The 14,735-nt window shown below is 42.9% G+C and overlaps 1 protein-coding gene across 7 annotated transcripts in view; it reads right to left on the reverse strand.

Annotated features, from left to right (window-relative positions):
* The window catches only part of RUNX1T1 (RUNX1 partner transcriptional co-repressor 1), a 139,937-nt gene that overhangs the window by 3,349 nt on the left and 121,853 nt on the right, over positions 1 to 14,735 (reverse strand). For all 7 annotated transcript variants that reach the window (XM_060610890.3, XM_060610884.3, XM_060610885.3 and 4 more), the window contains one exon: positions 12,300 to 12,490. In XM_060610890.3, coding sequence (XP_060466873.1) covers positions 12,300 to 12,490 — 191 coding nt within the window. The remainder of the gene's footprint in view (positions 1 to 12,299; positions 12,491 to 14,735) is intronic.

A 14,735-nucleotide genomic window follows, 5' to 3' on the forward strand; every position in this document is an offset into this window, starting at 1 on the left:
AGAAAAGCAACTGTACAGGAGAGACCTTAGGTACAAAGGAGGGGCTATGCCCTCGGAGGAGGCCCTTGGAGGAAGTGGCAGAAGGTCAGGAAGCCAACTTTAAATGCCCGTGATCCCTCTGACAAAACCATTCCCAAGCGAGTTTAGCATTGTGCCATTAATCTTTTGTATTCCATACCTTCCTTGGTTTTATTTTCTGGCAACACTTCCGACTATACTCCAGTAACCCCAACCCAGCTGACTGGTATGTGGTTGTATCACAATTAAAACACCTTTTTAGGGGCGCCTGGGTGGCTCAGGGGGTTAAGTGCCTGACTCTTGATTTTGGCTCAGGTCACGATCTCACGGTTTGTAGGACTGAGTCCTGTGTCGGGCTCAGAGCTGGGCGTGGAGCCTGCTTAAGATTCTCCTTCTCCCTCTGTTCCTCCTTCCCTACTCTCTCTCAAATAAATAAAGGAAATCTTTTAAAAAAAAAAAAAAAAAAAAAACCTTTTCAAAGGCTCTTGCAGCCCATGACCCTGGTGTGTATGGTTTTACCAGTGTCCAAAATACGCAAAGGGATTTTTAGCAGTCAATCCAGTTTTGCTAAAAAAAAAAAAAAAAAAAAAAAACCAAAAGGGCTTCCACAGTCTTTTAAGTACTAGGAGCCTCTAAACTCTAGAACTCTTGTTTGAAACTTAGAACTCAGCTACATAATTGTGGCCCAGAGAAGGGCGGAGAAAATTTAACATCTCAAACTACGGTCAGTGGGAGGTGTTTTAAGGGAACACAGTTGAGGAATATTCAGAAACTTGGTTTAGATGTTACTATAAATAAAAACGGAGGGGCGCTTGCGTGGCTCAGTCGGTTGGGTGTTTCCCACTCTTGATTTCGGCTCAGGTCATGATCTCTCGGTTCATGGGTTTAAGCCCCGAACCATGGGCCTGGGATTCTCTCTCCTTCTCTCTCTGCCCCTCCCCAACTTGCTTGTGTGTGTGTGTGTGTGTGTGTGTGTGTGTGTGCTCTCTCTCAAAATAAATAAACTTAAAAGAAAGAAAGGAAGAAAGAATTAAAACAAAGTAAATTATTTCTCCTTTAATTGAATTTAACCAGGAAAATATTTCAAGGGATGTGTACCTCTGGATTAGAGGCTTCTACCAGACCTAGAAGCCCTCCTCTGTCAAAATTAACCAATCGCTTTGCGTGTGTAACGATCCCACAAAGACCTGAGCAGCGTGAGCCTGGCCCAGCCTTCAGAGTGGTGAGGCATGATGCTTGGTGCCCACAGTGAAGTTTGCTTCCTTGAGGTTTGGGCATTTCGAATGATGCCAGCTGGATCCTGGAACAAACTCAGCACATAAGCAAAATTCCTAAATTATATCAGAAAATCCCAATTAGAGAACAGAGACCTGGATCCAAAACAATATTTTAAGGAAATTAAACATCTAATCTGAGGCAAGTGGCTTCTTTAGGAAATACCCTGGTGTGAGTCTTATCCTTTTTCTGGCAGAGGCACAGTTTGGCAGACATGAGGGTGGTAACTGCCCAGCACTCGATGGCTCCTTCAGATTGAAATCAGATGCAGGCCACCTTCTCGATGGAAGCTGATTAAACACACAGACGAAACCAGGTAATTACAAATGCATGTGCTGGGGAGTGGAAAGAAGGGACAGAACAGGAACTTCTTTAGTTTTTAAAGTGTTTTTCAAAGATGGGAACAATTTTATAAATAAAAAAGTGGAATTATGCCAAATATAGAAACAGATGTTTTGGATCATGAAGCTGCTGGGAGTTGAGCTTTCTTGCCTGGCGTCACCGGGTTCTGACCCAGGATTCAAGAGCTCTGGCTAGTTTTCCTTCTAGTTCCATTCTGAAGCTGTTCGATTCCATTTATTTCCCACCCACCCCTGGGACAGAAACAACCTTCAGCTGTAGGAAAGTACAACAAAGAACAATTCAAATGAGCTGGGGGGGGAGGGGGACTACGTATTTTTACTGCTCTTAACATTGCATCACAACGAATGTGCAGGAACTTTAGCGCGACTGTTCAACAACAACCAAAATCTCCAAAGTGCATATTCCTTGGTAAAAGTTCATTAGAAAACAGACAAAGCGGTTTCCATTAATGTACTTCTCTTGGGTAGCTCTACCAAATTTCCTGTTGGCTCATCCATACTTGCAAGACTGATGCCTGACCAGGGGCATTCAGCCACTCAACAGTCGCAGTGTACAATCTTGTGAGTACCCTAATTTGGATCATTCTAAGTTTCCAAGCTTTCTGCTGTTCACAAAGGTGGAAAGTGCAAATTGTGTCTAATACCCAGGGCTATATCAACGATGGTTTAACCTGATTTTATATTTTTCAATGCATGCTTTTTTAGATTCAGGCTAGTATTTCCTGATAGTTATCCATTCCTTTCTTTCCTCCCTCCCTACTTTCCTCTTCCTTTCTCTTTCTTTCTCCCATCCATCCATCCATCATATAACTAAGCTTCCCTTCCAGTCCTCTGAAGAACGATGCTGGCAATGGAATTACCGTTAACAGTGTGGAAAGCTCAAGAATACCATTTCATAGCAAATTTCATTCCCCAAATTCATGGCAAAGTCTTCCCTTATTTGTGATATTATTATTCCCTTTTTGGCATAAGGAATATTTTCCCCCAATCCAAAAAATGGGAGTCAGCCATAGACCACAGTTAGGCTGTGACTCAGATGAAGAAAATGAGGCTGAACACAACCCTCCCTTTTGCTAAATGTCCTAATACTACAGATGGAAAGGGAAATGATGAACGGAGCTTTTTAATGCCAGAGCTGCCTGTCAAAGATTGCTGCTACTTGGTTCCACACCAGCAATTCTCTTCCTCCCTAAGAACAAAATTACTTCCTTCTTCTTATTTTAGATACACAGAGAATGGTATTCCATAGCCCCACCTGCAAAATAATATCCTTGCTGGTTCATATGTTGGAAATTCCTTTTCCAGGAAACAAAACATGGTCTCCTGATTGCTCTAAGTTTCTCCGGGTCTGTACTCACCTAAAAGTCTCCAGAAAATGTCTACATGCAAATGATGCTCAATGAATGAAGTAGAATGATTACAATTAAAATTCCCCAAATGTAAAGAACTCTCCCACACACGAGCTTCAATCCACAGTAGGATCACATCTTACATTTGCACTGCACTGTACATTTTAAAACCACTTCCAAAGGGGCGCCTGGGTGGCTCAGTCGGTTGAGCGTCCGACTTCGGCTCAGGTCACGATCTCACGGTTCGTGAGTTCGAGCCCCGCGTCGGGCTCTGGGCTGACGGCTCAGAGCCTGGAGCCTGCTTCCGATTCTGTGTCTCCCTCTCTCTCTGCCCCTCCCCGTTCATGCTCTGTCTCTCTCTGTCCCAAAAATAAATAAACGTTAAAAAAAAAATTAAAGAAAAAAAAACCACTTTCAAAAACATTTTGCAGCTTGGGAAACTGAGGCCCAAAGAATAAGTAACTTGTACAGTAAATGATTTGCCTCAAGTCACACAAATATGAAATTCCACAGCCAAGGTGTGATTCACCCAGGTCTTTGGACTGCAAACCAAACACATTTCCCAAAGTGCCACACTCAGTCCATTTCACGTACTTCTTAGAGCCTGTTTTAGCAGGAATGAGGTAGGAAGGGTGCTTAATTGCTAAAAGCAAAGACAGGCTGGCACAGGAAGCAAGCGCACCAAAGACAAGGTATTCATGGAGTGCAGTGAAAAATGGCCGCCAATTTTGAATGGCTTCAGTCAGCCCGTCTTGGGTCTTACTTCCAACTCTGCCATTTGGTGGCCTTAAAACCACAGGCAAGTTTCTTAACCTCTCAGGGAGGTACCTGCCACACAGGAGTAATTACTGCATGTTGTTCAGGAGGATGTCAGTGCTAAGCACAGTGCCTGATGTTCAGAAAGTCCTGAATAAAACGGAAGGAAGTAGCACCTCCCGGCACTGGCCGGAAGAAACTATCTACAATCCTCCCACAGCACAATCTTTAGAATTAGAAAGCTCATTGCCCCATGCCTCCCTCCAGAGGCACTGACAACTACATCGTAGAAAAAACATTAGCTTACCTCCCCTTACACTTCATCAGTGACCACATTTTCTGTACCCTTACTGTCCTCAGACCTTACAAAGATTCACCATTAGTGGCCATTTATTTCCCCACTTCTCCTTTTTGAATTCCCCTCGTTGAAATTCCCTCTAACTTTTGTTTTGATATACTACAATTCTGTTTGTTACACTGGTACCTCTTTTTTTCTTCTGTTTGTTCATTTCCCTCTAAATATTTGGCAAGAGGGGGAAGCTGGCGTAAAGAAAAGAAAATCTTTCGCTTCCTACGCTCTCCCTTGTCAGCCCTCATGGTTTCAACTATCAGCTGTAAGAAAATGATACTCTAACCTGTTTCTCCAGCCCTTAATTTCCTTCCTGAGCTACTATCAACTGCCAGTTCTGGAGCTCCACCAGGATGCTCCTGTCACCCAGGTCAGTATTCCCTAAACCTGATTCTCTGGTGTGGTCTACTTTAGTCGTTGGCAACATTCAAGTTCAAGACTTTGTCATCTTATTGGAAACTCCTCTTTCTTTAGCCCCTGCAACAACTCAGTGCCAACCCCCATGGATCTTGCCTCCGTGGGTTCTCTTCCCAGGTTTTCAAGCTTATGGTTACTATCCAAGTTCCTTCCCTGCCCTTTCTGTTAGAATAGCTTGTTTTTTGTTTTTTTTTTTAATTTTTTTTTAATCTTTATTTTTGAGAGAGAGAGACAGAGCATGAGCAGGGGAGGGACAGAGAGAGGGGGAGACATAGAATCCAAAGCAGGCTCCAGGCTCCGAGCTGTCCGCACAGAGCCCGACGCGGGGCTCAAACCCACGGACTGCAATATCATGCGGTCTATACCTGTATGGGAACCTGAGCCGAAGTCGGATGCTCAACCGACTGAGCCACCCAGGTGCCCCTGTTAGAACAGCTTCTTAACTGGTTTTTCATCTCTATCATTCATACACACACACACACACACACACACACACACACACACACTGCTCACTTGGAAGGTGGCTTGGTTCTGATATACATCTACTCTGCATCTCTCAAGAACCTTACAAATTGAGTCACATAAACATTATGCTAGTTTTATAGATGTGAAAACCAAAGCTCCGACACGTAAGCCAATGCAGACCATTCAAGGTCCAGTGCTCCATCTACTATACTGTGAAAGTCTATGGATGCAAACACCTGGCCTTTTGATATGAAACAACAACAACAAAATCTTATTGTAACATGGAATCATAGCTTACGCTTGGAGAGCTCCAAACTGCTCCGGGATTGATGGGTCTGACAGGATCATGACGGCCTTATAAGAACCATGCTGAGAGACTCCTGTGCTATAACTACATGGTAACTAATTCTACAGTGTCCACTCAGGTGGAGTTTCTATTATTTGGAACCTAATGCACAGGGTCCACTGGGGGTAGTTCTGCCGTTTCTAGAAGGAGTAAAGAACATGAACCTCTCAGAGTGACTTGCTCAAACTGTCAGGGCTTAGCAGGTTCTGGAAATACAAAGTGTAAAGATTTGATCAGTGTTTTTCTTTAAGTGCCACAAAGATGTTCAACGTTAATGTAAACTGTGTAGTTCTGTACCTGTGTAGGAAAAGTAAATAAAGGCCATTTTAATTGGAGGGGGGTGGTGGCTTTAATTTGGTGGCTTAAAACTCAAAACTATTAGAACAGTACAATTACTTACTCTCTGTTCTATGCCCACTTCTAGTCATTGCTTCGATCCCCTATGCTAGAATAGGTTATGGAGCTCAAAGAAGAGTTGTAGCAGACTGTTTGGAAATCGACCCAATCTGACAATGTTCACTGGGAAAAAACTATATGTGTATGGGAACCAGACATGAATACGAAAACATGAGAGTTTAAGATGGCGAGATTCGGCAAAATTGTTTTTTTATTCACCCTAATGCTGGCAGTGTATTCTCGGTGCAAAACATTAATACACTGAAAAGAGAGAGAGAGAAAGTACAGAAAGTATCATATTGCTTAGATGTCTGCCCCAAGTGCAGCATCGTTCTAATAACAGTTGGTATTATAAACCTATACCTTTACCTATAAACCCAGGTAAACTTAGAGAACCAGGGAGGAATAATGTGAAGGAAGTCCAATGAGGAAACAGATAGACTAATATGCCATCGAGGGAAAAAATTCCCATCACGTGGCTATTGAGAAGGTGGCCTGAGAGGCAGACAGTCCGGGCTGAGGGCCAGCTCACACTTAGGGCTGAGACCCCGAGCAAAGGCCTCACCTCCGGGGACTCGGCTTTTCTTGGCTGCAAAACGAGGACAACAGCACTTTCTACTCTACCTGGACTCATAGGAAGACTAAATGCACCGAAGCACAGAAAGTATAAAAGGTAGTTTTTAACCACGCCAGGTGCAGAATTAAACTTGCGCTGTAGGTCTGCCCATTTCACCTCAGGCAAAACACACTTCCTGCCTCCTCGCCACCCCCACCTCCCGCCCCTGAACTATGCTGACCGGGATTTCGGGGCACCCAGGACAGCTGGCCCTGGTGGGAATCACCCCTTCTACCCTGAAGAGTCCCCTTCTACTCGGAAGAGTCCCCGTCTGGATGATAAATCACATGGCCCTCCTACAGGTAATACCTGTGCCTATTTATTCCTGACTCTGCACTTCCTCCTGCTCTTCTCCCAGTTCCATATTTTCAATCCTTGTCTCCTCTTTCTAGAAACATCTCCATTCTTTTTTTAAAAAAAAATTTTTTTTTAACATTTATTTATTTTTGAGACAGACAGAGACAGAGCATGAACGGGGGAGGGTCAGAGAGAGGGAGACACAGAATCTGAAACAGGCTCCAGGCTCTGAGCTGTCAGCACAGAGCCCGACGTGGGGCTCGAACTCACGGACCGTGAGATCATGACCTGAGCCGAAGTCTCAGCCACTTAACCGACTGAGCCACCCAGGCGCCCCGAAACATCTCCATTCTTTACTGCCTACTTTTTCAGAACCACTAGTTTTCCGAAGCAGAATGGGCATTAGGTTCATTGTTCATGTGTGAAAACAGGTAGAAACTCTGAAATCATAGAAAGAAGTATACATGGGCATCTGTCCTTAACACAAATAGCTCAGAAGAAACTCGGTCTAGAGATCTGTTTTTCTGATTTGGAGCTCAGATTCCTTCTCGAAGTTCCTCTGAGGAGGAGAATACTATTTTGTGCATTTATATTATCTACATATGCATTTTTACAGATGTGGATGCTCTAGATCATTTGTGATCTACATAAGACATGGGTAATGTCTGTAATAGGGGGTGACTTCAAATTAAGGGAGAGAAGGGAGAAAAAGCCTTGTGGCAATCAGAAAGTTTAGCGTGTCTTGTGATGAAGGACTGTGGGAAGTATCAGTTGATAAAGATGCCTTGCGTTACAGCTCTCAGAACACTGTGAATTAAAATGTAGGTGTAAAAAAATCTAAACGTTGTGTGTCAACCATCAATAAAAAACAAAACCAAACAAAAACTTCTAAACAACCCTCTGAGGTAAGCAAGTAACATCGCATTCCTTAAGAAGAAATGGAGGTTGACAGGAGTGAAATGACCCACCCAAGGACGCCTGATATGCTAATGAGCTGGAGCCAGAATTCAGGTCCTCCTCTCAGATTCCTTCTGCCCCAAGCACCCGTCTCTGAGCTTTGCTAGCCAAAGAGGACCATCAAATCGCCTGAAAATGGCCTTCAAGTGGTGTGACCATATAATTCATCATATAAACCAGAACACTTGAGAATAAAAGGGACCACTCAGTAATCACAGGGGACAACAGGGATAAACTGGGATTGTGTCACTCAAACTGGGAGGTATGGTCACCCTGTACCCTACCTTTATATACTATCCTGATTTTCACATTAAACAGCATGATTTAAGAGTTTGTGCTCTGTTTACCCTTTCTGATTCAGAGACAATCTGTCTAGCTGGATTCAGTAACTGATCTGAGCTTCCTAAAATTTTTTAACTTGTGTTGTTTATGCACAAAAAATAAGGAAGGTTCCCTCTTCTACCAAGCCCCTACTCCCACTCCGCCCCCAAATAAGCTCCCCCCACCCCCCCCCCCACCTTGGGCAGATCAAAGCCAGCAAGTTTCTGAAGACTGTCCAAGTAGGATTATCTGATGTGTATTTCCCAACCCCGTCTTCTGGACTCCCTCTTCTTCCTTGACAGCCGACCAGTCATGAAATCCTGCCCATTTTATCTCAAGGGTTCCCAGCCAACATCTACAGTTTTCTCCACCCCCGGAGCCACTACCAACTATCTTCATCCCCATCTGCCTCCTCACACAGATTGGTCCCTCCTTTTAGTTTCCTCTAATCTCCCTCCACACGGCAGCCTGAGTGATCCTTCCAAAACACTCTCATAGCCCTCCTGTTTTCAAAACCTGGCAGAGCTTCTTTTCCCCACCTGTCCTCTTCTTCCTGCACAGAGGCACCAACATGCCCCTTGCCCAGGGAGACAGTGATGAGGTCACGGAGGGTGCAGTGAGATGGAGAGCAGCCTCTGACCAGTTCCTTATTGTCCTCTTAAATATCAGATGAAAGGAACTTAATTTCTGGAAGCTTCCACACTTAAACGTGTCAAGACGCTTATATGTGGTTAGTGATTTACCTCCTCTAATGAACTGTAGTCAGCATGAAAGCAGAGGTCCCCTCAGTGCCTAGCACCATCCCTGACATAGAATAAAAGCTCAAAACTTGGTTATTGAAAGAATAAATGAGTGGTACCTGGGTGGCTCAGTCGGTTAAGCATCCGACTTTAGCTCAGGTCCTGGTCTCACGGTTTGTAAGTTTAAGCCCCACATGGGACTCTCTCCTGTCAGCACAGAGCCCGCTTCAGATCCTCTGTCCCGTGCCCCACCCCCCAACCGCTCTCTCTCAAAAATAAACATTACAAAAAAAAGAAAAAATGAAAACATGGATGTGAGTGACTTAGAGTTATATGTATTGAATAACAAACTGCCCTGGGCAGGTCACAAACGTGACTTTTTTTTCAACAAATGCCCATTAATTTCTTAGTGCAGTTTCTAAATCAATGTTTCCTACATTTAATGGGAGTATGTTCTTTTTCCAACCAATTACTATGGTGGCCAGACCTTTTACGTTCTTTTCTAAGAAAACAAAGAACAACTTATCAAACTTCTAAAACACAATACTATGTGGGCCTTATTTAGGGTTGAGTGGCTAAAACTCAAGAAAACCCCCTGCCTAGAACGACAGAAAAGAATTCTGAGAAGTACCTGTACTGTCTTTGCAAATCAGCTGGGCCACGCAGTCCCGGCCTAACAGATTCCCACCCTGGGGCCAACCATGTTGCATGCTGGAATAGGGAGCTCTACTCTAGCCCAAGGAAGCCAAAGTTGTTCTGGCTCAGTCCCAGAGGGGCTCAGGGAACTTTCGAAACTTGAGGTGATTTGCAAACATCACTTCTGGGGTGGCTTCTATCAGGTCATTTCTATGAAAAGGTGTATATTGCTCAGTGTGAGGGAAGGGCAGGGTCGAGAAAAATAACATGCTGGATTCAAAGTTTTGTCCCCCTCACAAAGTAGAAGGATTTCTGAGGGGGGAAATAAAAATATTTACCTATAAATGTGGGCAAAAGATAGAGCCCAGGCATTTAAACTTACCACCAGGCATTTAGACTGTTCTTGGACATTGTCATTCCTCAGGAGAATTCATAACATTAATTTAGGGCTACTGGATTAACCTTTACTTCTCTGTCAAGTCCTTGGTCGAACCATCTTTATCTTATAGACTCCTGTCCCAGTCTAGAGGGGTCTCAGCTTCATTCCAATGGATCTCTCTTCCATCTTTTGCTCTGCTATTCTCAGGACCATGTTTACATTGCTTTCGAAGAAAAGAAACTCAATTATTCGAGGGATCAAGCCCTGCGTCCCACTCCAAGTCTTGAAAGAGGTACAGCAGGTTAAAATGAAGAAATCAGACCTAAGTTGCCTTTCAGGTTATCTGCATCCAAAAATGACCTTACTGGTCCTTATGGAAAGATCCTCGTTGTAGCTACGGAACACCATAAGGACTGACAGCATGCTACGAGTTCCAGCTTTGTTTCTGCCGTGTCCTAGCCATGTCAGGTGACTTTCCGCACCGGCAAGATGATAAAATGATCATGTCTCAAGGTTCTGGCCACTGTAGGAGACACTTTCATTCATAGTGACAACACGGTAAGAAGACCAAAGCTTTTAGATGCTTGGTGGCTTTCTCAAAGTCACAGAATTGTAAGAGATAGGGCCAGAATTTATATTTGGTCTTCTGAATTTCAAGCCCTTTCTCCTAGCAGAGTCTACCTTGAAACCCTTGGCAATATGTCGCTTAAGACAAGGGTAGTGCTATATTGCAGATTAAAGACAGTTCTAGATTAAAGTCTCCTAAGAGATCCAAAAAGAAAGAAAGAAAAAAACAACTGCTACAGAAGATCATTCATACCCAGGGTATTCTATCCTATCTACTACTTACAGCTACTAGCCGATATGCCGTAATTTTTTAAATGTCTATTTATTCATTTTCTGAGAGAGAGCGCATGAGCACACAAGCTGGGCAGGGGTAGAGAGAGAGGTAAGCAAGCTCTGCACCATCAGCGCAGAGCCCAAAGCGGGGCTCGAACCCACAAGCTGTGAGATCATGACTTGGGTCAAAACCAAGAGTCACACGCTTCACTGACTGAGCCACCAGGTGCCCTGCCATAGTCTTATGATGCTAAATGTTAGCGTCAAGATCACATATTTTTCTGGGTAAGTATTAGGAATGAAAGCACAAAGCTCTTAGACACTAAAGGAATACAGCATTGTTATTTGCCAAATACAAAAACTTAGTTCTCAATTTCTTCTTAAACATTTACCTTTAGAATTTAATGGCCTACAAAATACTCTTACCATACATAACCACCCTAATGTGTCCTTGTGAAAGTGATAATGTTTTAGGGAAGGCACCAACCATGCTTCATGGTATTACTAACTTAAATGGAGCAGGACAAATTCTCTCCAAAACACGTTAATAGACATTTAAAAAACACACACACACACACAAAACAAGATCCTTAAATATCTTAGCCACAAGATGCCAAATAAAATTGAATTTATGTCTAGCTTAATTCGACAACGGAAAAGTCAGCAGTTAAAGGGTAGATAAACTTCTCTTTGTCCCTCTTTTCCTGAGAAACTTTCCAATGTTGAAAATCAATTCCTTTTGTCCCCTTGTTATTCATCTGCTACACATTAAATAGAAACTCTGGGCATGGAGTGATTCCCGCAGGGTCTTTCATCTACAGAGAAGCCTGGTACAAATTAAATTCTTACTCTCCTTCACAAATTATAGATATGTATTGTAGTAGACCATTGATTTATCAGTTGACGCCCTTGCTAGTTCAGCTTGGTGAGACTAGCTCACTACAGCCCTTTATCTAAAGTTACTGCGGGGTGGCGGGGATTGTGGCACTGCATTCATTAATGCGAAGCATCACTACGTTGTTCCGATGTTACGGGCTCTATTTTAAATAGCATTGTTAGGTACTGTGTGTTAGTTACTTCCCAGATCCTTGAGCCATTTGGGCTATGTGTGCGTGTGTGTGTTTTAATATGCTGAAATAATACCAAATGATATTGTGACGACTGTGATGTTATGCTATGAAATGACTCGCATAATGGTTATTACAAATAAGGGGAGAAACAGATCGTGCAGAAAGATCTCTCAGAAATGTTGAATTGAGGCAGGTGCTGTTTTCACGCTGGACTTTAGGACCAATGGTTAAGGGGGTGGCTGTGATCCCAGCCATGTCATATCTTGGGAGAGCACGTTTGCACAGGACGTCTCTTTTAAACCCCTTGTATTAGAAGGAAACCAAACACACACACCGCGCGCGCGCGCGCGCGCGCACACACACACACACACACACACACACACTGACATACATGTGTGCCCACAGCCGAGTGCTAAGAAGCTATGAGAATTTCACTTGAATCTATTACCCACCAAATATATTAAAAACCTTTTCTTGGCAGAGTTGTGCTTTTAGACAACATTTGATCAGCTCTTACCATTGGATTCCGCAAGTGCCGGGACACCCCCCCCCCCCCCGCCCCCACCCAGATTATTCTCATTTTGCCCCTGCAGATCGGTTTGTCTAAAAGCCAGTACCCGCTTTTACTTGTGACCTCCTGGAATCAAAACCAAGTGCTCGGACTGGCGGAAACGCCCTGCGTGCCTTGGAAGCTCCCCCTAGCACCTCACCTCGCTCGAATCCTCCTGCTGATTGATGACGGCCAGCGCGTCCTCCGCCGCCTGCCGCTTGGCCTCAGCCACCGTGCGCTCCATCTTGGCGCGCTCGGTCGTGATCATGTCGTGGGCTTTCCGCTCGGCCTCAGACACGGCCTTCTGCAGCTCGGTCATCGCCTGGCGCTTCACCTCGTTGACCGCCTCCTCTGCGTGCGGGGCAGGCCACACGGGACAAGAGAAGATTTCCCTGTTAGCGCGGGACCTTGGATACTGATTGCTGGTAAACAGAATTCTATAGTACAGGCATGACTCTCAATCCCAGGTATTGGGCAGTTCTCCTGGCTGTCTAAAAAGCCAGCAGATTTTGGAAATTCGTTTAGGAAAACAAAGAGTGAGATTTTTTGTTTTCCCCTTTAACTTGCGTGTCTGGGAATATTTTTTAAACTAATGTAGCATCACTACCACTTTTCTACCAAGCCAGTACCTTCAGAAATGATTATGACACCAAACGTAAAGAGTTAAAGGACAAAACGACCACAAGAAACCTTTCTGGATAATTCGGACATTTACATTAAGGTGGTTTGCCACAATGCTATGGGGTAATATGCACGTAGGGAGCGCATGAGTAAAGCTTTCAAAACAAAAATAGGAAGGGGAGGGACTTTACGCATCTACACGTGTAAGTGCTAACAATTACTTTGCTGGTGAAACATACAGCACAGTAGTGAAAGGGCATTCAGATGGCAACTGAACAGTGTAGACCCTGTAAAGACAATCCGTGATGAAACAGATGATCCAGCTTCTCTTTTTCTTAAGGCATTTCTTGAGTAATGTGGATATATGTCTGTACAGACTGAATGATAGGGATTTTTAAAAATCATTTTCTCATTTCCATATTTTAAGCCGTCGTCCACCTATTCAATTGAACACATACACAGCTTCACCTAACCAACTGTTGCACTAGACAAATGTAATTGAACCCTACCAGAGGCCAAAACAATCAGGCCTGCCTGGAAACCTGCAAGGTGTCAAATTAGCTCTTTATTTTTGGCCGTGGAAAGGGTGCAAAGATTTGACTAATGTACAATATGAGATTGACAACTAAAACAAGTAATTTCCATTAAAAAAAATTAACTGTTCTAATTAACAAGGGAAAATATCCTCCCCCTAAATTAGTTTATCTAATTTTCATCTTTATTCAAAGCAAAATGACAATGATTAATTGAAAATTTAATAAGCAGTAATTATTAACTTGGCAAACCTAGTACCAATTAACACTCTATTAAAACTAATTATGACATGTTTCATTCAAGTGTTTGCACTTAATTGTTTCACCCACTTAAAAAGCACCTTAATTAAATGTTCTGTTTAATTAAAAACATAGATTCCTAATAAAAATGTTTTACTGTAGATTAAAAATGTAAGAGATGCAAATACTCCTATGGTTTCTTACACGTCTGTGGTTTATTCCACACATCTACAGTCCAGGACTTGAGGATCATCAGAAGCCTTCCACTATTAATTAGCTGTCATGACTTTTGTAGCTTCTGTCCCTTTAACAACATTATATCTGAAGTCCTTTCACTTGCAGTTTACTGTCTCCTATGTTTTTACAAACTAAAATATAAGGGAACGATCCAGACCGGAAATATTAACTAAAATATGTTAAGCCTTTGTTGGTTGCTTTAAGAGAGATGCCATTTAAAATCTGGACAGAAACAGAGCACTGCACAGAGTTGGAAGCACGTTCTTCACCAGGAGGTGAAAAGATGCCTTTATTACTCTACCGTAAACGACCTGGGGGACCAGGGAAGTACTGCCCTTCTAACTATACAGCCAGGGTCTAATTTAGTTTGAATATTCAAGGTGAATTAAAATTCTATCTAAGTGGTAATACAGGACAATAATTTTTGCTTACGATCAAAGCTGTAGCTTGACTAATTGTGTATGCAAATCAGGCAATTTATATTTAAATTATGCATTCCTATTCTAATCCCACAGGCATATACAGATCAGCAAAGAGAGTTGGTAGGACATGTGCAAGGTGCTTGAATATTTATTACCAACTGCAAACATTCACTGATCGTTTGAAAAAGAAATATACTGAAGAAAACACTCGGTTGTGACTTGAAAACCATCTTTATGTTGGATTTTTTCCCCAATTTGATGAAGAGTTTTCATACCTTTACAGAGTGTTCTGTTGCTTTTGCTGCTGCTTTTAAAAAATACTAATTGTAGGAGAAAATTGATGGGTCCTTCAACATTTGTTAGGATCCCAAATATTCAAATAATGTATATTGATATATTACGTTGTAAACTATTACTGGGGCAACATGAGGAATTTGAATGAGGTCTGTGAGTTAAATACTGTTAACGTCCTGATTTTGGTAGTTGTACTATAGTTATATAAGAGAATGTCCTTGGTCTCAGTTAATACACACTAAAATCTTT

The sequence above is a fragment of the Panthera onca genome, chromosome F2 (assembly GCF_046562875.1).
Source record: "Panthera onca isolate mPanOnc1 chromosome F2, mPanOnc1 haplotype 2, whole genome shotgun sequence".
NCBI lineage: Eukaryota > Metazoa > Chordata > Mammalia > Carnivora > Felidae > Panthera > Panthera onca.